We start from the raw sequence: 26,923 nt of genomic DNA, 5'->3' as shown, positions 1-26,923 counted from the left end.
TTATATTCTTACATTTCCGTTTGTCCTTGTTTTGTTTTGTTTTGTTTTTTTCAAATCTTTCTAAAGTTTGTAACTTATCCTTAGTTAACAAGACCTCGTTCAACTGCTTGTTTTCTTTCTAATTAACCTGCAAGTCTAATTTTTTATTCTTTAATTCACTCATAACTGTTTCAACAGTTATACTATTCTCTATCATATTTAATACTCCCTCTGTCTCACATACAATGTCCACGTTGCCGTTTCTGTCCGTCCTACATTCCATGTCACTTTTCTTTTTTGAAAAATGATTACACACTTTAATCTCATTTTAAACTTTTTAATTTATTTTTTTAATTTTAATTAAACTAATTAGTTATCTTAATCTTAATTTATAATTATTTATATTATAGAATAATTATTTTCACTAATATATTCTTAATTATAACTAATTACACTCCTCCTAAAATACTGTGTCTGTATATGGGACGGAGGGACTAGCATATTTGACATCAGGAAAAATTCAAGAATGACATTCCAAAACACAATAGGGGTATATTTATTAATATTCCTGTCTCCTATTTGTTTAACATCTTGAACAAGTTTAGTAAAAATATCAAGATTCTCATATATCAATTTAGTTAAATGAAGTTTAAATCTGAAAAAATTTTCAAGTAAAAATAATTTATTCGATAAAGACATTTCCATGTCGTTTTCTTCTAATTTTTCCCAACATTCTTTTGCAAAATTATATTTTTCTACTTTTCTAATGACATAGTCAAATAAATTCAATATTATCAACGAATATGCATATTCATCTAACTCAACTTTTCTATCTTTGGTCAATAAACAATTAAAATCACTATCAACGGCTTTGACAACCTTTTGTGTTACTAAGATACTTTTCATTTTTTGTTACCAAATTGAAAAATAAATTTTTCCGTAAAAAATTGCAATATACACAGTTGTCATATTGCCCAAGTATCAACACGAAAGCCACACAATTGCCACACAAGAATGTCACACAATTCATTACCTATCAATAGTCAGCTACTAACTCTTTCTTGGAGCAGCCAGTTACGTAATAGTAGTGTCAACACAATCAGAAGAATTATAATCACCAAGATTACCCACAAAGTATTTAACCAGAACTTACCCTATAACTAATTAAGAAATAAAAATAAGGGTTAGCCTTCCGTTACTAAATCCAACACACAATAATATTCTAATTTTCAAACAAACGTCGAACCTGTGTCCGATTCCAACTCAACAATGTCGAATCCGTATTCGATTACAACTTAACACTAGTATGATATTGTCTGTTTTGGGTTGAGTCCGTATGAATTTGCTTTTGGACTTCTTTAAAAGGATTCTTACTAGTGAAATTTATGTGAAACTTATAAATTGTTAAATTTTCTTTGCATCTTCCAATATACAGCTTGAGTTTGCACCTCAATACGTTGATTACAATATTGATCTAAAAAAGAATTATAAACCAACATTTTATAACAAAGTGACAATAATGAACATATCACGCTTGAAATTATTGAGTATGGTCGATAAAATTTGTTGTGCAAGGACTATTTATTGATTAAATCATCCAATTGATTTGATTAAATGAATCATGAAATTTTAAGAATTTTATTGTTAGTTATTAAAAATCATAAAAGTATTATTTAAATATTTATATTATTGTATTTTAGATATATTGTATAATAAAATAATATACTTTTATTAAATACTATGTATCTTAAAAAAAAAAAACATTCTTTTTGTCTTACCTATTATCTTTGTATTGTCGTTTCGTTTGTCCTATATTTTATGTCATTTTTTTTTAAAAAAAAATTACACCCATTAAATTCATTTGAAAATATTTCATTTATAATTTTTTTAAAAATTTTAATTAGATTAATCAATTGTCTTAATTTTACTCTAATTATTTATATTATAAGATAATTATTTTTACCATTATATTTTAAATTATTTATTAATTATATATTTTTAAAATTTTTGTGTCTATATTAACCCAGATGCAATAGTCAAGACAGTGATAATGTTTTATTCCCTCTGTCCCAATTAAAGTCTCTGCGTTAATTTAAGTAAAGTCTAATTAGCAAATAATTAAAAAGTGTATTAATAAAAATAGTTATATATTAAAATAATAAATGATTTAATTAAAATTAAAAAATATATAAATTATAAATTTAAAATCTCATTAAATTATATAATTATATATATTTTTTAAAAAAAAATTATGTGGGACGAAGAAAAAAAATGAACACTCTATGTGGAATGCAAAGATTATATTTTTAGTGATAATAATGACAACCGTATAGTAAAAACAAAATAGTGTGATTGACCTGTCTGACTTAGTTTGCAGAGTACTAGGTTCGGCCAAAAATTTACTCAGTGCGCACTTTCGGATAACGGTTGCGAATTCCCACGTAAAACGTCAAATGAAATTCCGAAAAACACATTTGCTATGTCTTCACAATTTTACCATAATTAGGCACTTAAAGCATGCCAAACATCCAAGCCGTTAAATTATCTCCCTCTATATATATTAGTATATTACTCCATATTTTATACTCTAAGGCACTCTTTTTTAATAATACTTAGGTTAAATTATATAATATTTTATTGTGTTTTAATAAAAATATATAAAATATTTTATATTTTATTTATTGCATGAAATTTTTTGTATTAATGTCAAATTTATACGAAATATTATATTTGTCCAAAAATAATATTTAATTATAAATAAAGACCTAAATTACGCAAGTTTTACACAAATAAAAAATGTAAAATATTTTAAATAATTTTTTTGAATAAAATAAATAAATAAATAATTAATTAATCATTTATTTTATAGTTTTTTGGAGACAAATTGTTATCTGATTTTTACAAAAACTATAAAAATAAATGATTGATCAATTGTTTATTTAATTTTTATATACATAAAAATTATTTAAAAATATTTTAAATTTTTTATTTGTATAAAACTTGTGTAATTAAGGTCTTTATTTAGAACCAACAATCAGTTTTTTACAAGAATGGTGTTTAATACAAACGTTACATTAATACAATGGGGTTTCACACAAAAAATAGAACACGGGGTATTTTGTGTACTTTAATTAAAATACAAAGGGATGTTATATAATTTAACCAATAATTTATTAGTTTAATGTATTTGATTATTGGGTAGAAATAATATATACATATATTATATCTTATAAACACGAGTTTGTACGGATCTGCCACTTGAAAAGTCTATCATGCCCCTCATTTCGAAAATGATAATTTAGTCCTTAACCTATCTTTGTACTGGCTTGAAAAGACGAGATTGTACAGATCTGCCACTTGAAAAGTCTATCATGCCCCTCATTTCGAAAATGACAATTTAGCCCTTAATCTACCTGAAACATCGTCTGGTCGGTTACATCAACCGCCTCGCCAAATGCCTCCACCAGTTCCAGAACTCAAATAGCCCAACCGACCATTCCAGAGACCAATCGCTACACCAAAAGACTTCTTGGCCGCACCAACCAAGCGACCCGTCTATCCGCCTGCGGACCAACTGACTTGCCTATCCGACCGCAGACCAGCCGACCTACTTTATCCGACCGCAGACCATCAGACCTGTCTGTCCGACCTGCTGACCATCAGACCTGTCTGTCCGACCGCTAACCATCCGAACGAGGACCAACCGACCATACCAACCGACCGAGGACTTTCCGACCAATCCGACCGCTAACCAACCGACCTGATCATCCGACCGAGGACCAACCGACCAGACCAACTGACCGAGGATCTTCCGACCTGCCTATCCGACTGCTAACCAACGCACCTGACCATCCGACCGAGGACCAACCGACCTGAGGCAAATTTTTTTCTTTTTCCACCCGACTTCGTGTCTATCTTCCTTTAAGATCCTGCTATCCTTATTTTTATTATTATTATTATTTTTTGTGCGTAACAATGATCAAAGTTGAAATATCTTTGCTATTTTTAACATTTCAAAACTCATAAAGAGATGCAGGGTCACCCTTCTTATCTCAAACATTTCATCTACATTCTCCTCTATTTTATTTTTTATTGTTGTTGATGCAATTTTTCAACAATAAAAAGTAAAATATGAAAATAAAGTGTTGATGTATTTTTTCAAAAGTAAAATTCAAAGATATGGAAAATATCCTTAAATTTGATTAATTAGCGCCTGAGATTAGGAATCTCTAATTCCTCCTTTATTGACACGTGCCTTGCACCGTCTAGCCAAACGCTTCTACCAGTTCCCGAACTCAACTTGTCCGACCGACCATTCCAGAGACCAATTGCTAGACCAACCGACCTACTTTATCCGACCTACTGACCATCAGACCTGTCTGTCCGACCTGCTGACCATCCGACCTGTCTGTCCGACCTGCAGACTTCCCGACCTGACCACTTTTCATCTTGACGACCTCCCGACCTAAGGACTTCCCAACCTGACCACTTTCCGTCTTGAGGACCTCCCGACCTAAGGACTTCCCGACCTAAGGACTTCCCGTCCTGACCACTTTCTGTCTTGAGGACCTCCCGACCTGAGGACTTCCGGACCTGACCACTTTCCATCTTGAGGAACTCCCGACCTGAGGACGTCCCGACCTGAGGACTTCCCGACCTGACCAACCGACCTGAGGGCAAATTTTTCTACTTTTCTGCCCGACTTCGGGTTCTACCTTCGTTCAAGACCCTGCTACCATTATTTTTATTATTATTATTATTTTTGTACGTATCACCTTAAATTTGATTTTTTAGCGTCTGAGATTAGGAATCTCTAAACACTGTACGGTACATAAAAGGAAATTGACTGAAAAATTAAAATGCTGAAAATTTAAAGTGGTGATCCCCAAATCTGACTTTGCTTTGTTGAAGTTGATTGAAGATGCTTAAAAATAAAAAATCTAAATCCTTAAATATTACTTGAAAAGACGTTTTGGAACCGTCGCCAGCAACCGCCGTCAACCGCCCAAGACGAAACGCTTTGAAACGTCGTCTGGTCGGTTACATCAACTGCCCACTAATTCCTCCTTTATTGACACGTGTCTTGCACCGTCTCGTCAAACACTTCCACCAGTTCCAAAACTTAACTGGCCCGACCGACCATTCAAGAGACCAATTGCTAGACCAGCCGACCTACTTTATCCGACCGCAGACCATCAGACTTGTTTGTCCGACCTGCTGACCATCAGAGCTGTCTGTCCGACCTGCTGACCATCAGACCTGTCTGTCCGACCTGCTGACCATCCGACCTGTCTATCCGACCTGCTGACCATCAGACCTGCAGACTTTCCGACCTATGGACCATCCGACCCGCTAACCAACCAACCTGACTACCCGACCGCAGACCTTCTGACATGTCTGTCCGACCTGCTGACCATCAGACCTACAAACTTTCCGACCCACTAACCAACCGACCTGACTACCCGACCTGAGGACTTTCCTTCCTGATGACTTTCCGTCTTGAGGACCTCCCGACCTGAGGACTTTCCTTCTTGATGACTTTCCGTCTTGAGGACCTCCCGACCTGAGGACCTCCCAACCTGACCAACCGACCTGACCAACCGACCTGAGCGCAAATTTTTCTACTTTTCTTCCCGACTTCGGGTCCTACCTTCCTTCAAGACACTGCTACCATTATTTTTATTATTATTATTATTTTTGTACGTAACAAGACCTTATGTATTAGTTGATTTTGGTATTAAAACTTGTATGTTGTTATACACGAGACTGTACGGATCTGTCACTTGAAAAGTCTATCATGCCCCTCATTTCGAAAATGACAATTTAGCTCTTAACTTACCTTTGTACTGGCTTGAAAAGACGTTTTGGAACCGTCGCCAGCAACCGCCGTCAACCGCCCAAGACGAAACATTTTGAAACGTCGTCTGGTCGGTTACATCAACCGCCTCGCCAAACGCCTCCACCAGTTCCAGAACTCAAATAGTCCAACCAACCAATCCAGAGACCAATCGCTAGACCAAAAGACTCCTTGGCCGCACCCACTAAGCAACATGTCTATCCGCCTGCGGACCAGCTGACTTGCCTATCCGACCGCAGACCAGCCGACCTACTTTATCCGACCGCAGACCATCAGACTTGTCTGTCCGACCGCTAACCATCCGACCGAGGACCAACCGACCAGACCAACCGACCGAGGACTTTCCGACCTACCCATCCGATCGCTAACCAACCGACCTGATCATCCGGCCGAGGACCAACCGACCAGACCAACCGACCGAGGACCTTCCGACTTGCCTATCCGACCGCTAACCAACCGACCAAACCAAACGACCTGATCCACCAACCTGAGCGCAAATAATTCGATTGTATTTTTGTTTTACAGTTTATATTTCAAATAAATAATATTTCACTACATTACATTATAGAATAGTCGCGCGGTATACCGCGCAAGAGCGTGTTCTAGTATATATATAAACCTCAAAGTTTGTTTCATTTGTGTTTGGATTCAAATTTTTTATTTAGATTATATATTATATTCCGTACTACCGACTTAAAAATTTCATTTATTTGCGTTATTGTACTTAACACTAAAAATATTCTTATAATAGTATTATAAGACACTAATATAAATATTTTTGGCATTTTTCTTTTAATTTGTACTATATTTTCATATAATAATTAATATTCAAATATCAACACTCAAAAAGTAAATAAAACATTTAAAGCCGTACCAAAATAGTATAATATTTTATACGCAACAATTATGCATTTTTATGAATAACGATAAGACTATAGTTAAAAAAGTTTCAAAACAAAACCAAACAAAAATAATATAGGATATAATAAAAATTCAATTATTCAATACAAAATATTTTTTTTATATTATTGACACAATTATTCATACCTAATATAAAAACAAAAAAAACAAATTCACTCAATAAATACCTCAAAGTGAACACATCCTTTGATTATAATTATTTATGGATACTTATATAAAGATGTGTGTGTGTGTTTTTTTTTTTTTTAATTTCAAATAAAAAAATTTATTATTCAATCATTCTTAATCCAACTCTAAATTTTCTCTTAAAAAAATAATTATATTATATATATATTATTATAATATTAAATTAAACCTTTTTTATAATAAAAACATCAAACTGAACAATTATTTTAATTTTTTTTCACTAATTTATAGAATACTTGAAAATATCATAACACAGCCAAGCAGGCATGAAAAATTTATTTCGATTTATTATTTTTATTATTTTTATTATTATTATTATTATTATTATTATTATTATTATTATTATTATTATTATTATATTCAATATAAAAATAAATTATAAACCACGTTGAATTGATGTAAACATAGTGCTTGCCACTATTGTATTCCCTAAGTTACAACTACAACATATCTTAATATTTTTAATTTAATTAATTGGAGGTTAGGAGAATCAAATGCAAATTATTTTCAATAATATATTTTTTAATTACGACCATACTTATGTTTATTAGTACCGAATTTTAGTTAGATTTTTAGTTCGGATTATCTTATTTAGAGCTGGCAATGAGTCGATTCGTGTCGGGTTGAATACTTTAAACGGGTTAAATTACTCAACCCTAATCCGATCCGTTTATTATCGTGTCGGATTCAGGTTGACCCGTTTATTATTGTGTCGGGTTCGGGTTGACTCGTGTTGACCCGTATACATAATTAAGTCGAATTTCTTGATTCAAATTAAATAATTTTTTGTTGTGTTGTCGTGTTATGTTAGTTTTTATTGGTTTGAGCGTAAATTATTTTGAATTGTTTAAAATTGAACTTAGTTTAAATTAATTTATGAAAAAATTATTAAATTATGATTATTTTACATATATAATGAATATATTAATTAATATTAATATATTATAATCGGATTGTCGTGTCGGGTTCGAGCTGAGAGCCTCAACCCTAACCCGACTCGTTTACTATCGTGTCAGGTTCATGTCAACCCGTATACATAATCGAGTTGAAATTTTTGACCAAAACTCATTTATTTCTTGTCGGGTTGTCGTGCCGGGTCAGTTTTTGTCGGCTCTAATCTTATTTTAGAAAATGATTTTTATTTTTATTATACAAGGTGTGTTTATTTAGTATTTAAATTTGAGATATTTTTATATGAAACATAAAAAATTGTGTCTACCATATCAAAATAATATTTCCTCCGTCCGGCTCTAAAAAGTCATTTACCTTTTGTGTGTTGATCTTTGAATATTAATTATTATATCGAAATGTAATACAAATTAAAAAAAAAATTATAAAAGTACTTTCATTAGTATCTTATAATATTAATAGAAGGATATTTATACAAATATAATAATATTTTTAATATTAAGTATAATTACGCAAAAAGTAAACGTGAGTCTTAGAGGCGGAAAAGAATATTTTATATTATTGGTTGACTTTTTGTAAGAGATGAATATATATTATTTATATTATGCGAATGTGTATGTATATAGATATTATTAATATTTACCGGGAATTGTATCAGAATTATATATTAAACGAACAAAACCACAATTATTACGATTTCTAATAAAAATATATTATTTTATTTCACAAAACATTATATCCAAAATATTTATATTTATCCCAATATGGGCCGAAAATAAATGTTTGCTACTTGTGTTGTTTTTTGTTTGTTTTTGTGTTTTTGTTTTAGTTTTGAAATAAAATAATTATTAAATTAATATTTTGTAAAAGAAAAAATAATACTCCTGTTGAATGCAATATTTTTAAATAATTTTGAGATATTAAATAATGATAAAAAAAAAAATTATCAAGAGCTTGAGGTTTGTTTTTTTAGGGTTTAGTTTTTGATTTGAATTTTTTGTTGACATGAGGCATAAATAATTGTTGGTAATATAGAAAAACAATATTACTATTTTATATTGAATATTAATTTTTGTGAAATGTCATGATATGTATATATATATATATATTGAGAATTGCGTTTGAAAAAAATACTAACAAACCCTTGTTTGTTTTGGATTTGATTTTAGATTTTAATTTAAATGTAATATTTTGGTAGATAAAATAGTATAGTTTTGTAGGCATTATTAGAGCTTCAACGGTAAATAAAATGAAATCAAGATTCCAGATAAATAGAGCCCAAGTGAAGAAAAATTAAAAAATATGATCAAAACATAAGCTTCCATAAGTTTTAAAATTGATTTAAAATAAGTTGTTGATTTGAATTTGTTTAATAAACAATATTTTGATGTGAATTTTTGTGAGAAAAAATAGTACTTCCTCCGTCTGGTTCTAAAAGTCTCATTTATTTTTTGCGTGTTGATATTTGAATATTAATTATTACATCAAAACGTAAAAAATTACAAAAATACTTTCATTACTGTCTTATAATACTAATAAAATAATATTTTTACAAAATATATATATACAAATATATATATACAAATATAAATATAAAAATATTTGTGACCTTAGAGACCAACAAAGGAAATATTATATTTTTATTGAAAACTGTACGTAACAAATGATATTGATTTTAAGTTGAAATGATAAATAAAATAAAATAAAAAACAAACCCCTAATATTTAACATGAAAATCCCAACCATGTTTTTTCACTTAATTTTATAAAAATAAATTGATCTCTCAAGCATTGTTTAGTTACTTATTATCATATTCGATATAAACTAATGGGCACTATAGGCTAATCACCAAATTATTTCAAACATATTCTAATATAACTCAACTCTTCTTTCAAAATAACAATCAACATATATTTGAGTTTTATTTCAATTCAGATTGTTGCTTGATTATGAGATTGGATTTTGCATTTAGTTACAAGTTTGATAGCACAAATTTTTAATTTTCGATAGGATATGATATTTTAAATTTATTTTTATTTTTATTATAATTATAAAAAATATATATATATAAGTAAAAATCCCAACCAAAGCTATTAGACTCTTTTTTTTTTTTAAGATTTGGTTTACAAACATTTAATTTAAAATTTATATTTAAATAACATTTTGAAAAACGCAAATTTAAAATAGTAAAATTTGATAAAATTATGTTAAAGAAACCGAGCCTGCACATATCTGATAATGGGTAACTAAACAATTGCTTGAGAGAATTTTATTTTTAACAAAACTTTTTTTGGCATGCCACTATTGCAAAAATGCATATTTACTATACACATGTCGGCGCATATGTTGATTATGTAGATGACTATATGCATATTGAAGCAAACACTAAAGATACGTTTGATAATTTGTAATATCTGTGTTTAATACTCCCTCCGCCCCAGATACCACGTCCATGTTGCCGTTTCTGTCTGTTCCACGTATCATGTCACTTTCTTTTTTTTAAAAAAAAATAATTACACACTTTAATCTTATTTTAAACTTTTTAATTTTATTTTTTTAAAATTTTTAATTAAACTAATTAGTTATCTTAATCTTAATTTATAATTATTTCCTAAAATAAATACAGTGTCTACCGTGCAGCAGACACGGTACGTGGGAAGGAGGTAGTATTTGAGAAGCATAAATGCAACAAATATACAAGAAATATTATTTGTTCCGAGGTATTTGATTCTTCAAAATACTACTAACTATCATTGATTATAAACATTGGAAGTGAAAAAATTGTATCAACTATTTCGAAAAATCAATTTTCACGTAGTGATCATGATAAACAGAACCTCGTCAAAACCTTAAACAAACATACCCATTGGCATCAACAAACTTTCTATGCAAACACAAAACAAACGTTTAGAAATCGACTTATTTTCTGATCGAAATCAGACTACATTCTCTAAGCCATCCCTTAGAAAAGTAGTAATTATTCAACCTTATTCGTTTATCATAACCGAGCAAAATTGCACCAGCCCTTACATCGTTTTAAATTATCATTACCGTACCAAAAAAAGAAAAACCCAAAAGAAGCTCAAGGGAAGTCGATTTAAATTACACACCTTAGAGAAGTTGGGCGCGCGAGAAGGCGAGCTTGACTACACTTGGACAAATTTGTTTAAGGCGGATGTGTCGAGAGCAGTAAACTCTTTGACGGCAGAAAGAACGGCCAGGCCGAGCTTTATAGCATCTTCGTGGGTTGGTGCCTGCAGAGATTGTAGATACAATCAGTATGCTTATATATAGAAGTGTACGTAGAGCAGTACGTGGATGGAATTGTAGTCGGGACCTCGATGTTGAGGGGCATAACAGGGTCGTGAAGCGAGAGCCTTAAAAGGAACCATCCACCATAGCCGGACACCCTTATCTGTTAATGGAAGAGACATTAGCCACAGTTGGTATATATATTACTTTGTACATAACAATTATGGTAAGAACCTCTGCAACAAATGTGCATGACAACTATCAAAAGCATAATCACAAAATAATCGGCATGGTAGAAGTCGAAAAGGCTATCGCTCGAGGATTACACCGGAGTATATGAATGGTTCTATAGACAAGCCAAATTCGGTAACTCTGATAATTGAAGGAAGTATTAGCAAATATTACTGTATTACCTCTACTTGTAACAAATAATAACAATTTTACCACTACTTTTTCTATTTACTCAAGTATTTTTTTTTTAATCAAACTCCTTAATAAATTTTATATAATACAGTCATTTTATTTTTTTTACCTAGTCCCATTTTAACATTAAAATACTACTATTTTTTAGTCTTTATGCTGCTCAAGCAAACCCACTTAAATTTTTCGGATGGAGAGAATAATAAAAAAGAATACTCATGTTTCAGCTAAAAGAATATCATTAAAAAAAGAGTGTTCGAAAATTCTCACTCACTTCGCCATGAAGGGTGAAATATTCCTCAGTGAAGCTTTGAATAACCATAATCAAATATTTGGACTTTTAAGGGACTTCACACTACGGAAGTGGCGTAAACATGTCAACAAATAGTACATAATGATAATCCCATCACGTCCACATAGCAAAAGCAAGTAATATTAAACTGAGGATAAGAGTTTCAAGATTAAAATAGAAACAGATTGAACTTACCCCTTCATAATTCACGGGGGCTTTCTGAAGTTTTGGATCGGCGTCAACACAGTTTGCCAAATTCTGTATCACAGCTTCTCCGTATTCACGGAAAGATCTAAATACAGCAAAGAAACTTGTGTTAAGTGACTGGTAAAAAGGCAGGCTGTTGATGAGTACAATTATTGAGAAGCTTACCCTCCTTTAAGATCGGCATGATTTTGATCAATTTTAAGTCTTAGTTCAACAGAAACAGTAGCTTCCTCCAGACCATCGATCAAATCTGTCAAAACCTTGCTGCCTCCACTGATTCCAGATGCCTTAGCTGCCGCGATTTTGTTTAAAAGCTTCACCTAACAGTTGATGATAAGCATACAATGAAATTAATATAAAGAAAAGAGTAGAGCACTCGAAAGAGACTATAAAATTCCTATTTCCGTCAATAAAGCAAAAGAACAAAGCGAAACTTATAGAATTTAAGCTCAATGTTTGAAAACAACCAAAAAAATAAAAATAAATTCCTACCATCAGATATGCACCATCATCAAGCCAATTATTCTCCTTGAGAGCTCCGTGGCCACTAGTTTCAATAGCTAAATGTGTTTCCTCTCCAACGGAATTCTACAAAAATTCAGCAATGTTGTCCTTTAGCATATCATGTAAGAACAATCAAAAGTCACAATCAGACACAACAAAATTCCTAACTAGCTTGGAGCTATTACAATGCAGAATTGAAGAGAACAGCAACAATCATGTAACATATTGAAGGAAAAGCTGAAGAAAATGTTTTGAAACAATAATTGACCCTGAAAGGTCACAATTATTTTATGCACCATTGTAAACCTGGGAAGCTAACTATGAAAATAACAATCTTGATAAGTTCTATCACGAACAATTAGATTATAAAATGGCCATTACCAATCGAATGGCTTCATCAATCACATTCTTGTAGCCTCTTTTAAATCTATGGTGTTTTCCACCTGCAAGATTAATAGTATGAGACTGCAAGCTGTCACAATGCATATTCAGTTAGTAGCAGCTTGTCTCACTTACCCAGCTTCTTTTCAATAAATGTTGTCAATCCATCAGAAGTCACACTATCTGTGACTATGGTAGTCCCGGGATGCTGGTTGAATGATAGAAAAGGAAAATTATTTCAATTTCTGGAAAAACTATATGTTTCAGCAACAAATGAACACTGACAGCATACCTCCTCTAAAACAATCGCAGATATGAGGGCTATCAATCGGTTCCTGTTTAATTCACGGCCACTGGAGTCCACAGCAGCAGATCTGAAACACAACACCAATATTTTATATTAAAATCTCAAGTCTTGAATGTCCGAGAAATTGGAAATGGCAGTAGACCATCACCTATCAACATCAGTATCAAAGATAATCCCCAAATCTGCTTTATTGTCAAGTACTGCCTGAGTTATAGCTTTCATTGCTTCCTTATCTTCGGGGTTTGGAATGTGATTGGGAAAAAGCCCTAGACAAACAAAATTGTTCAGTCAGATTTAAAAAACTAAAATAAAATAATATTTATTTGTTCGGGTTTAGTTTTACCATCTGGCTCTAGAAACTGACTTCCAGAAGTAACAGCTCCCAAAGGCTCTAGCACTTTTGCCTAATAGCACATTAACAAAAATCAACTATTAGCCTTTTCAACTCCAATATGAAACCACATCATGAAAGAGCATGGACATCTTTTTATCTTTTATATTTTAGGAAAGATAATTAATTACAAAGGACTTTAAAACAAAAGGCATATGAAGTATCAATCCCATAGTTCGAACACAATCCACTATCCTAAATTCTTATATAATTGCACGCTCCTCAATCCTTCAATTTAGCATAGATAACGGGTTTGTTTGGTTTTTGTTTGAGATTGGGGTTTTAATTTGAGTTCTGGTTCAAATATAATTTTGATGTGATTGTTTTATAAGAGAAAATAATATATAATATATTTTTATTGGGAAAGACTGAATAGTGGCTGTTTGGGTTTGAAACCCATACCAAACACACACGTTATGCTTCAGTAGAAAGGATAAAGTGAAGGGAAAATATAGTAATCCAAACTTACAGCAAAGAATCCTCCAGCTCCATTTCCAGCATCAACTACTATATGGAATCCCTCCAGTGGCTTGTCTGGAATCCAGAAAACTCTTTAGCATATGTATCCATTCATGGTAAAGAAATGACTATCAAGAGAAAACGGATATGAACATGCAACAGGAACTGCATGCTTGAAGATCAAAATGAGTATTCATATTTTGACTCAAAATATTAAAGGAACATTAAATTGATAACAATTATAGACTCAGGATTTTTTTTATAAGCTAGGAGCTCCATGCTGTACTTTAATAGAGTTGAAATTCAACAATCTCATTAGTAATTTTGTGGCAAAACAGTTATCAAACGAACATGCCAGCTAAGATTTACCTAAGTTCCCTGCAGCTTTCCGGACAGCTGCTACCAGATCAGATGTGTATACGGACATGTAATCCACTCTTTTCACAGATTGTGCTGCTCGTTTTTCGTTATCATTCAGACCTTCAGCTGTGAAAGTTTTGTATATATCAGCAGCTCGCTCCAATATGTCTTTGATGTCCACTTTTCCAAGTCCACCACTGTTAGTAAAGAACTTGAATCCATTTCGATTGTAAGGGAGATGACTAGCTGTTTGCGGAGAAGATAGAAGTAACAAAGAACATCAAGTACACAGAAAAAGGAATCAAGCATTGAAAGCACATATTAGTCTCAACCAATTAGAGATACTACTAGAATTGATCGGATGAAGAAGACAATTACCCGATAACGTAATCTATAAAAGAGTGCAAACCTGTTATCATTATAGAGCCATCAACTGGACAATAAATGCCTTCATCTTTTGTTAGAGTGCTGTTGAACATTGCTGGTGTGGAGGCCAATCTGCAAGGAAAGGCAGCATTAGTAAATGAAACAAAAGATATATATATATATATATATGTACAGAAACTATAGCACTTCTATGGAATCATCTGAATGGTTAAGAACTTCATCCATAGAGAAAATCATTCCATTCTGTTATATCAACCTTGACTAGCAAAATTTCCATGGTGAAACATGGCTGAAGTTATATTCATCTTTTATGATGTTTCAAAAATATTTATTTCCTTTTTTTTGGGAAGATATATTTTGACTGAGATGGTAGTGATCACAACTTGGCAGTATCCCGCCTAAGTGGAAAATATAATCAGAAACCTTTTAAATCTGAAACAAATTTACAAGTTCAAAGTTTCCACTCACCCATACTGAATAACATCAACGCCAGCACCAGCTAGACCTCGAGATACGGCATCCTGGAATTTTAAAATCTAATCTTAGTCCCCAATTAGATTAAAAGGCATACCATTGAACTACAAAGCATTTCAGTCATTGACATCCTGCCCTCAAGGTCCTCATAAACAGTACATAGGTTAAGTGTCAGGAAATCAAACTTGACACAACTGAAAATCACATAAGATCCTGAAATGCATCATAAACATTAAGAACTCATAAAACAGTAAAGTAAGACCCATAATTAGAAGAAGATTTGAGCACAGGTCAAGGATTCGATACCTCAAATTCAAAGAAAGGACAAAATTGCTTTAAATATATATATATATATATCAGAATATGCCACTGCCTCATTTTCCAAATAGGTTCAGATGGTATGGAGCAAATGCAGAGACCCCAGTGCAGGCTGTGTCACTGCTGGAGGAGACAGCCTCCTGTTGATCTGGATCTATACCTGGCAGACCAATATCCAGATATAGGAAATAGTAAAGATTACAAAGGATATGGATACAATCCTAGCCAAGCAAGTCCAAAATAATGCCAAGATTGATGGACTTGCTTGGCTTGCCCGCCAGGTATAGACCCAAATCGAAAACCAGGCCAGCTTCTTTGGCAGCAGCACAGCTTTCTTCTCTCTGTTTGCTCCATATTATACGCCCAACAATATTGTAAATGCAAACCAAATTTTGATTTGTTCACTAACTGGAGGATTTTTTGCCGCAGGAATGTAGTCAATCTCCAGACTATTTTAGGAAGGCTTTCTTCTTGTCGATCACTTAGGGTGTGCTTGTTTGGGGGTTTAGATTTTGAGTTGGGATTTGAATAATTAAAATTTTAAATTGGAATAGTTGTATGATGTGATACAAATAGGTCTTGATGTAATGTTTTGAATGTAAAATTTATTTTTAATATAATATAAAAAATAAAAAATAAGTATTTGATATGATCCCTAAACCTGAATAGTAGAAGTCCAGTAAAATATGACAAACGAACGCACATCACCCACACATTATTATCTGCTCAAGCCTAAAAACGACATCTCCCACCCTTTAAAATCAAAGAATAATTAAAATGTGTAAAAATAAGTAATTAACAGATGTAATGAACATTAAGCTGATGGCAATGTGTTCTTCACATCTTCAATATAGTTCACCAATGCAACCTTACCTGTAACTTCTGTGCAGATATTCGTGAATCATGGCCAATTGAAACTTTCAATGGCTTAGATGCATCAGCCTTTTTTCTATCCTGCAGCCATGCAGCAAAAGCAGCTGCAATTGCTTCTGTAATTGGTTCGGTGAGGGTAACTGGTTCATTTGCAACACCATCAACAGCAACCCCTCGAATATCACTGTTCCAAAAAGATGAAAATTATTTTTCTCAGAAAGGCGTTTGATGGGGTATAATTCAATTACATAAAACCTAAAATAAGGTACGCTTGGAATTGAGTCAATAACAAATCAAAATTATTAGCTTCATCCAGAAAAATATATGAGAATGAAAATGTCTATAAAACTATAAATCATAGTGCAAAATAATTTAGAAACCAGGGCATTTTATGCAAATAACATATCTAGTTCCATGCAAATAACATATCTAGAGTAGTAGTCCAGTAGGTGAACATATAATATGATTTCAAATGAGATTTACGAACAGATGCAAACTGGAAACAGATAAGTGGCTGCATAGCACTTATGAGATCTTGTAAAACATGCTTTGACTAAGAATGGAATCAATACAGAAACTAGCTAACAAACCAGAAGATACTCAAATCTCATGAAGAAAAACAGAAGAAGAAAAATAAAAAGTACTTTGCAAAATCAATTGTGCTTAAAAGTAGAGACTTTAAGGAGCACAAGATAACAGAGACAGCAAAAGAATGGATAGATTAACTTGATGATTTTTTTTTCCGCACCAACATACTGCCTTTAATGCTGTAAAAAGAATGAGAACCAATTATTTGTGATATCTTCAATGATTCAACACATTTTTTCCATGTTTAATTGATTTGAATTATGATGCATGGAAAAATTAACATCTTGACAGAAGCATCAAGTTATAAATTGTAAAAATGTTCATAGTCTCGACCTGCCATTTTGAAGCTTAAGGAAAGCCCCTTTGTCAACAGAGGGTATTACAGCAACTGATGGAGCAGCTGCAAGATGACAAAAGATGAGTCTATGAACACTTGTACTAGTGGCGACACAGATTAAATAATCATTTTTTTTAAAATAGAAAGAAAAATAAAAAAATTATAAAAGATGTAACCAAATACAAAACTTGAAAATAAGTACAGATAAACAACCAAATGGTTTGGTCATTGAAGCATTCTACAGGTTAGGTTTAGACACGGACAGTCTGAAACAGAATATCGACCTGAAATAATAGAGTCTAGAACAGACCATTGCAGTATACAATTCCTCGGTTAAATTTTGAGAACATTTGAGGGGTAGAGATGTGTGTCCCTGCCAACCTCCCTCTTATGTGGGTAAGTAAGTTGCGCCTACAAGGGGTACAAAAGCCCTTTTGATATTGGGTGCTTAACTGCCTATCCTGCTGGCAGCAATGTGCTACCAGAACATGTTGGACAACCTTCCCTGATAATGCTGCATGAGAATTGAAAATTTGCACCATGATTAGGCTGTTTACTGGTGGTATGATCTTAACCAAATATCAGACTCTCCATTTCCTTGACAAAAAGAATTCCATTAAGTTGTAAAAGGCTGAAGGTAGTTTCATAATGCCACCACTATTAGTATGGACTCCCAACACAATTCCAAATCTTTCTTCCTCCAAGAGAAAGGAATATGATTTTATTTTTTTTAATAATCTGAACTTCCCTGGGGTGTGGTTGGTATAACAAAAAAGAAGTAGAAATGAAAGAACCAATTATAATCTCATTTTTAAACACATATAGGGTATGGTTTAGGGAATGCTTATTGAATGAAACATGGGCATTTCTGTAAAGAATGGGATAGGTTACTCATTTCAACACCAGGAATTAAGCTAATTCCTAACTTATGAGGTATAACATTGTTATTGTACCCCTTTCAAAGTAAATTGAATAGACTTAGTAAATGATATAGTTTAACTATTTAATCTGAAGCTCACCAAGCAAAATCATAAGAAAGTATTATATTGGTTTTTTATATCATATAAATGGTTTCTTGAACTTCTTACACACAATAAAGTATAGCTTATTTGTGTCATTTTTCTTAGGAAAAGCTATATAATTATTTATTATTATTAATATTATTTCATAGGAAAAATGATTTCAGTACATGCCTATCTAATTTTCTAGGTACCAATATCTTTATAAACTTTAGTGAAAAGATACATGCTGAGCAAGGGATTACTTCTAGTTATCTTTTACATTTCCCCTTTTTATTCCATTAACATCTCATACCATTCTTGAATGCCAAACATATCGTTGGACAGGATAGTCAAGCTCCTGGTTTCATTTATCCTATTCAATTGAGCATAGCAATTTATAGGCAGATGTAATCTAAACAATTACAACCAGTTGAAGAATTTTGAGTTGCACATGAAGCTATACTCTGACATACTACCAATTTACCCTCTGGATTACGTGATCAACAATTATCTATTGTCTGTGAGCTTTTCTTCTTATTCTTATTCTTATTCTTTTCTATTTTATTTTATTCAATGTCTTTAGTATGCAACCTCATAAGTCTCTATAAAAATATAGCATTTTCTATACAAAATATCATATCCAGCAACTATTTTATCCAAAACCAAAACACAGACACAAACCCAAAAAGAACAAAGCCACACACACAATTAGTAGTAAGTTCATAAAATTAGGAAATAAAACAGAAGTTACAAGGTGTCCCTGTCTGCAAACTCCCAAACTAAAAAACCGCACACAAGCGCCAAACAAACAAACTTATAATTAAGCGTTACAATTTTTTAATGCATATCTCATGTGATTTACATACATTTGAAATCTCCACATGAAACCATCATCTTTAATTTACAGAAATCTAAAATAAAGAAAGACTATTGGATTATAAAAAATCAAATCAAATTTATTAACATGTTTTGTTGTGAACTTTAGCAACCCATGAAAAGTTCTCCTTTAGAAGTAACAGTTTTCCCTAGAGGAACAACCATTAGTAGATATAAATATGTATATACATATATATAACCTAGTAAAAGACCTACACCATCCTTTCCAAACCCATAGTCCCAAAGGCACTATATTCAATTATAGCTTTGGCATACAAGTTAAAGAATTGCCTTTTCCGATTGAGCATTGATCAAACTCCGAATTTTAAAAAATACACCAAATTTAGCTCAAGAAAGGACTTACCAACATCAAAAGATTATTAGCACATACAATTAATTATACAAAGTCAAACAGTTCATTCTCTTCTTTAATTTCTAACTCATTCACTACTCTCCATCACATCAAATCTGAAACGAAACCATCATCAAATCTAAAAAGCATCACAATCCGATTAACTAACCCAATCAAAACCATGAATTGACTTCCTGATAATCTAAACATCCGCGAATTAAAGATTCTTACACTCGAATCCCTCACATAGTAATTACTAACTATAAAATAGCACTAATGGCACACAAAACATTGACAGAGCAAAGTGAATACCGAGAAATCAAAAAATTACCTGCCATTTCCGAAGAGCAGAAGAGAAGCGGAGACAGAGAGGTGTAGGGCGTGGGCGACGAATACTATGGCAGCTGTGCCTGTGTTGTTAGGTGGCAACGCCACGCCGAAGAAAACGACGAGTAACTTCTAAATCGTTCTGTTCCTAAAACACGATTTACAAACAAAAGGTTTTGGAACGGTAGGTGGAGAGAAAAAAAATAAATAATAAAATAATAAAAATATAATTGAAATATAATTTTGACGATATAGAAAATATTTTTTAATATGATTATTCCGACCAAACCTTAAATAATTTTTTTTGTTTATTTAAACAAGATAAATCAAAATTGAAAAATAATTTTTTTTTTAGTTCAGTTAATAACTTTTAGGAAAAAAATCAATTTTGTTTCTAATATAACCAAAATTCATTAATTTTGGTCTAAATATGAAAACATTTATCAATTTTGGTCTCACCGTTAAAAAAGAACTAACGGAAATAACTGACGTTGACATAACATAGTGATGTGGCCGCTGACCTGGAAACTATACGACCATGTACAATTATACACGGTCATATATATTTCAGTGTATAATTATATATGACGTGTTGTTACACGATCATGTATAATTTTACACTGCCGTATACATTTCTGTTTTAGTCTAAAATTTTATTTTTTGGTTATATTTTTTTTAAAATAGTTATATAGTTAAAATGTTGAAAGATTTTGTCTAAAATTCTATTATTCATTAAAAAAATGTTTCTTGTAAACATCCAATTACACAACTATTTTTTATTTATATATTATAGTAGTATTAAAAATAATTTATTATTTCAATACAATAATTGGATGTTTGTAAGAAAATTTTTTTTGTAAATAGGAGAATTTTAGACAAAATCTTCCAAAAAAAAATACTCAGATATATGTATATATATTTAAAATAAAATTGATATATTTTAATTATATTATTATTATTATTTTTTCATTTTAACTATATCAACTATTATTAATTCAAAATATTTTTTTAAAAAATATATATATAAAAAAATAAAATTTTAAATCAAAACAGAAATGTATATGGCCGTGTAGAATTATATAGTTTTCAGGTCAGTTGTCACATCACTTCCGTATGTCCACGCCAGCAATTTTCGTTAATTTTTTAACGGTTGGACCAAAATTGATAGAAATTGTTTTAATGGGACCAAAATTGATTGAAATTGTTTATAATTGGACCAGAATTGATTAAAATTGTTTATAATTGGACTAAAATTGATTAATTGTTTATATTATGACCAAAATTGATAAATTTTGGTTATATTGAGACCAAAATTAATTTTTTCTCTAATTTTTATTTATTTTGTTACTATTTAACTTTCATAACTATTTTTATAAAAATACATCTTTTATTTGTCATTTAAGAATATTCAAATTAAAATTTCTCATTTTTTCTTTAAAAAAAAAGTCAACTAAATATCAAAATATTTATATTTTTTACTTTGCATATTAACCGACATTATATTATTTTATTACAATTACATATTTATAAAATGCTAATTTAATTTAATATGTGTACAAAAGGTAAATAAAAAATTTATACAAAACTATCCTAGACCGGACCATGGATCGGATTGTACTTACCTTGATTTTCAATTAGTTTCAAACAGAATTGGGCTATGAAAAATAAAAATAAATAAATAAAAAATAAAAAAAATAAAAATAAAATTGGGCTATGTCACAAATTTTATATTAAAACAGAAAAATTATTGTTGCTCGAAATAAATAAAAGATAATATCGTTGTTGAAATGATCCGGCCCATTAGGCCCATTACTTAGAGTTAGTTTCAATAGATACTTGTTATGTTAGATGCACATTTTTAGATCATTTTTCATTATACCTTTTTTTTATTTAACAAAAAAATCACATAGTATATTATATAATTGAGTTTTAATTTGAAATATTATATTAAAATTTTATTTTAATACATTCTTTTTACAACTTACTAAAGTATTAAAACCTCTCAAAACACATCCATACTTTCTATCATATATTTTACATGATCTAATTTAAGATAAGATTTTTTATTATTTGAATAAATAAAAAAAATTATACTCCTTCCGTCCGGTATTTAATATTAAAAATATTTTTATATTTGTATAATTTTTTGCAAATATTACTAATAGCATTATAAGATATTTTTGTCATTTTTTTAAATTTTGTACTATTTTTCATATAATAATTAATATTCAAAAATAAAAAATCAACACGTCAAAAAGTGAATGAAACCCTTCGACCGAAAGTAGTATTTAACTCATATCGAGTGTGTATTGATTATAAAATTAAAAATATATATTTACATTTGGAGTATCGTAAAAAAATAGTAAAAAAAAAAACTAGAAATTTAAATGTGTAATAATATGTTCTTAAAATATCTACAAATTTAAATAACAAACCCCAATTATGAAATAACTTATATAATAATAATAATATAACATTATCCACATCTTCTCCAACAAAATCACACAATTAACAAAATATTTGTCCCCACCCACCCTACCCTACCCTACGTTTACCCCCCAAAATACTACAAATCCCTTTACATAGGTCTCACTTATTACCACTATTATTCTTCACATAATTCAAACACCAAACCAAAATAAATACATACATATATATATAATAATAATCAAGAAAATTTTCAGGACAAAATAACTAACCACAAAGGTCATCATCATCCCATCCATACCTCCTCCGCCGTCGCCGTCGCACTACCTCGGCCTCGGCTGCCTGCCGCCGCCGAACGACCACCCCGGCTGGAGAAGCCTCTGGACATCCGGGCCCCCGCCAATCAACGACGCCTGAGAGCGCGAAACCATTTCGACCATCGACGGCGTTTGGTACGACTGGACGAGGCTCGACCCGTCCGTCGAGTCGCCGCGCGCCGTCGCCCGCTGCCACGAGTGCGAGCTCAGACCCGACAGAATGTACGCCCGCCCCGACGCCTCGTACACGTGTCGGCTCGCCATTCGCTCCTGCATCTCCTTCAGCTCAGCGTCGAGGGCGACGCAAAGCTGATCGTTCGATTTCGCCGATGCAGTTTCCGATAACCGTTTCCGCATCTTCTCGAGGATTTCGACCGCCGCCGAAAGGCTTCCGTTTTCGGCTGCGGATTGCGCTTGCACCATCGCCTCCGCCGCTCGGACTCGATTCCGTTGCCTGTCGACTTCAATAGAAACGTCCCCTCGGGCGTCCCCGTCGGTTCTCGCAATCCGGACATGCTCGTATTCGGAGGTTGCCGACTCTTTCGATATAGGGTTGTTGTAGACACACTTCACTTTCAATATCGGCGTATCGACGCTTTTTGATGTTTCGATCGGGATGTTCGTCACAATCAAGAAGTCCCTCTCCTCGTCGGCGTAAAGATCGCCAACGTTGATGCATCCCGACCGTCGATCGGGCGTTACGTGGCTCGGATAACTCCCCACCTTCATCGAGTCGAGCCTCGTCGTAGGATGATCGCATTCGATCTCGACCCGTAAATCCTTAACGACGACGCTCAAAAGCCCGCCAATGCACTGGGCGAAGGCATCTTGTATCACTCCTTCGGTTTCGATGAACGAAAACGTCCCTCCCGAAATCTCCGATATCGAATGCATCGACAACGCGTCATGATCCGCGCCGAATCCGAACGCGTGGACGGGAATCTTGAACCCGGAGGAAGCATCAGGGCGAAGCGATAACGGTAGAAGCATCTGATAATCCGGCTGGTTCCGATTACCGTTGAAATTACTTACGGTGTATGTATCTTGACCGTCGGATAACAAGATCACGCTCGAAACGGGATTCTTCTCCCGTCGCTCCTCCATGATCTTCGCGCCCTTTCTCAACCCTTCGGCGATGTTCGTTCCGCCGTTGGCGACCAACGAATTAACGGCATGGAGCGCTAGCTGTCGCCCGGCTTCAGACATTTTCCGGAGATGAAACAGTCGGCGGGCCGTCGAAGAGAATGCGATCACCGACAACCGATCGTTCGGGCCGAGATTTTGTATCACGAACCCCATCGCTCGTTTCAGCAACGCAAGCTTCGTGCCGGCCATGCTTCCGCTGATATCAAGAACCGTAACAAGATCGACGGGAGCCCGCGACGTATGACTTCCCATCGCCAAATTCGAATCATTCCTGCCAGAATTCGACACAGGAGCCTTTATATGAACCAAGACAGTAAAATTATCAACCTGCGACGACCTCGGAACAGACGAGACCTCCGTATACGTATTGACGTCGACCTTTGCCGAATGGTCGTGATCTACAAGCTTCGTGTCGGAAGAACTCGTTGTCTCGGCAGGATCGGGTTTGTGATCCAACGGATCATCGTCGTTGTAGATTGCTGGCTCGGTTGCCTGATTCAGCAGAGTGGTCTGTCGGGCAGAATTTGAGCGCGGCGGCGGCAATCGATGCGCAACGGGAAATGGATCATTGTTAATCTGAGGCCAATCGACGGGGCTTATTCTTGCTCGTCCTAGAGGAGGATCGGGACGAGTAGCCGGGACTTCTTTCCACTGTGCACGGCAAACCGGGCAGACGCGGCTGCCGTGCTCGACGTTAGCGGCGATACAATGGAAATGGAAAGTGTGGCAGCACTCTGCAGTGAATATTGCCTGACCGTCGCCTCGCCGGATCGATCCCAAGCATATCGAACATGTTTTCTGTATCGAAAAAATGTTGAAAACTAGTGAGATGCGTATTCACATATGAAGTGTAATTAGGTCACAAAGTTTCATGGATAAACAGCATATTAGCATAAGATTGAATCCAGTTTGCTGTTGAAACAAATCCAATCCTGATTCATGAATCTCTCTCGAAGCTTTTGAATCACAGATTGGAAGATTTTTGTTCGAAATTAATGAGCTGAGCACTCGATTTTCAGAGATAATTCAGCACAGATTTGAAGATTTTCGTTGGAAACCGATGAGCAGAGCACTCAGTTTTTAGAGAGAATTCATAGCACAAATTTGAAGATTTTCGTTGGAAATCGATGAGCAGAGCACTCAGCTTTCAGAGATAATTCACAGCACAAATTCGAAGATTCTCGTTTCAAATCGATGAGCAGAGAGCACTCAATTTTCGGAGACAATTCACAGCACAAATTCGAAGATTTTCGTTCGAAATCCATGAGCAGAACACTCAATTTTCAGAGATAATTCAGTAACACAGGAACAAACATCAGATATGCTCAAATTTATCCACCGCAGAAATCGAAGATCGGAACAGAGATCCATAGTCAAATCCCAACATAAGCAAACAAATCCAAAAAAAGAACAGAACAGTTGAGGAATCAGGAAAGGAAGCAGAAATCGACCTTGGAAGAAGATCTACTCAAGCTTTTGGAAAGCCTGAGGCGATTCGAAGCCGGAGTGGACGGAGCCGAGGTCCAATCGCCGGGAGGCGACAGCAGGGCGGCGTCGGAGCGGCGTCCGGAGGGCGGCGGCGTGTCGGCGTCGTCGTCGGCGTCATCAGCAACGGCATGATTCCGCGGCGTATATACGCAGAGGTTTAACCCTAAGGCGACTTTCACCTTCCGCCATTTACTCCCCATTTCTTAAGGAAGCTCAGAAACACGCTTTTTCTTTTTTTTCCCCCTTTTTAAAACGCTTTCTTCTGCAGGCCAAAAATCACCTCCGAGAACGACGAAAATGGCGGAATCCTGAAGAAAAGATAAAAAATGAAATCTGCAGCGAAGAAGAAGAAGGGGGAGAGTAGAGAGAGGAATTTAGAATGAGGTGCGGGCGGGCATGGGAGAGATTGTAGAGGTTGAATGAATGAATGAATGAATGGATAGAGAGAGAGAGAGAGAGAGAGAGAGAGAGAGACAGGGACAAATGGAGAGACGTGAGCTGACCTTTGGTGTCTGTCTGCTTTTGTGTTATTGTAGCTTTTTATGGGGGGTGGGGTGGGGTAGGGGTACCTGGTGGGGGTGGGGTGTATTGATTGGGGGGCTGTTTTGACCTTTGGATCGAGCAGGTACAGCAGCTCTTGTCTGAAATCTGATTTCTAAATAAAATACTACTCCGTCGTAAAAATAAAAAAAATAAACTTATTTATTTTGGGTATGATTTCAATGTGATGGGTAGTTTTTTATTTTATATTTTTATTACTATAGATTTTGGTATAAAATAAAAATACACTACTCCTTTCGTAGTAAAATTATGGTTTGAGTACGAAATTTAAGAAATATTGACATTAGATTGATAATTGATAATTGGTAAAAAGCATGAGTAAAATATTTTTTTTGAAGTGCATTACTATAAAATGTAGTGATATTTATGTAATAATAATGAAAAAGTAATTATAATTTTACGATGAAATAAATATTTATGGAAATTAGACCGTTGTCTTCAAACGGACAAGAATAGTAAACAAAACTATTGTATTTGGACGGATGGAGTAATAGTTTTTATTTATTTTTTATTACAGATAAAAAAAAATCTACTATTTTTGTTCGGCTTTAAAGTCTTTTTAATTTTTGCGTATTAATCTTTGAGCATTAATTATTATATGAAAACATAGTACAAATTAAGGAAAAATAGAAAAAAATATTTTTATTAATATCTTATAATACTATTATAATGACATTTGTGAAAAAAAAAAATTTATACAAATATAAGGATATTTTTAATGTTAAGTACAATGACGCAAAAAGATATAAAAACAATATAGAGTGTGTTTATTTTGTTAGATAATTTAAATGAGTATTTTTCTATGTGAGATATAAAAAGAATGTACTTCATTCGTCCCAATACAATAGTCTTGTTTACCATTTTTTGTCAGTCCCAAAACAAGTCTTATTTTCATAAATAACCATATCACCAAAAAATTACCCATAATTTTTTATTTTTATTACACAATTGTCATTACTTTTTACACTAATACAGCAAAAAAATCTTTTATCCATACTTTTTACCCACTGCCAATATAATATCAAT

The 26,923-nt window shown here is 33.3% G+C and overlaps 2 protein-coding genes across 3 annotated transcripts; both read right to left on the bottom strand.

Moving 5' to 3' along the window:
• Positions 1-10,690: 10,690 nt before the first annotated feature.
• Positions 10,691-20,111, bottom strand: LOC127251294 (uncharacterized). 2 transcript variants are annotated; one of them, XM_051274941.1, is made up of 18 exons: positions 19,963-20,111; positions 17,713-17,916; positions 17,399-17,465; positions 16,478-16,661; positions 15,281-15,333; positions 14,835-14,923; positions 14,435-14,671; positions 14,076-14,140; positions 13,559-13,619; positions 13,364-13,481; positions 13,201-13,282; positions 13,044-13,116; positions 12,909-12,970; positions 12,516-12,611; positions 12,189-12,343; positions 12,012-12,108; positions 11,190-11,267; positions 10,691-11,106 (listed from the first exon to the last, which is right to left on the bottom strand). In XM_051274941.1, exons 1-18 carry the CDS (start codon positions 19,967-19,969, stop codon positions 10,999-11,001), a joined length of 1,836 nt encoding a protein of 611 aa, XP_051130898.1. In that variant the 5' UTR covers positions 19,970-20,111; the 3' UTR covers positions 10,691-10,998. The 2 variants fall into 2 exon arrangements, with proteins under 2 accessions (XP_051130898.1, XP_051130899.1); XM_051274942.1 differs by lacking the exon at positions 17,713-17,916 and having other exon boundaries at positions 19,963-20,105.
• Positions 20,112-22,522: 2,411 nt separating this feature from the next.
• LOC127251252 (E3 ubiquitin-protein ligase WAV3) lies at positions 22,523-25,848 on the bottom strand. The gene is made up of 2 exons (XM_051274866.1): positions 25,300-25,848; positions 22,523-24,646 (listed from the first exon to the last, which is right to left on the bottom strand). The coding sequence occupies exons 1-2, from the start codon at positions 25,534-25,536 to the stop codon at positions 22,709-22,711; spliced, it is 2,175 nt and encodes a 724-aa protein (XP_051130823.1). The 5' UTR covers positions 25,537-25,848; the 3' UTR covers positions 22,523-22,708.
• Positions 25,849-26,923: the final 1,075 nt, after the last annotated feature.

Source organism: Andrographis paniculata, unplaced genomic scaffold (assembly GCF_009805555.1).
Source record: "Andrographis paniculata isolate CXL003 unplaced genomic scaffold, ASM980555v1 Contig43END, whole genome shotgun sequence".
In the NCBI taxonomy this organism is placed as follows: domain Eukaryota; kingdom Viridiplantae; phylum Streptophyta; class Magnoliopsida; order Lamiales; family Acanthaceae; genus Andrographis; species Andrographis paniculata.
The sequence above is the reverse complement of the archived record's forward strand: the minus strand, read 5'-3'. Positions and strand labels throughout refer to the sequence as shown.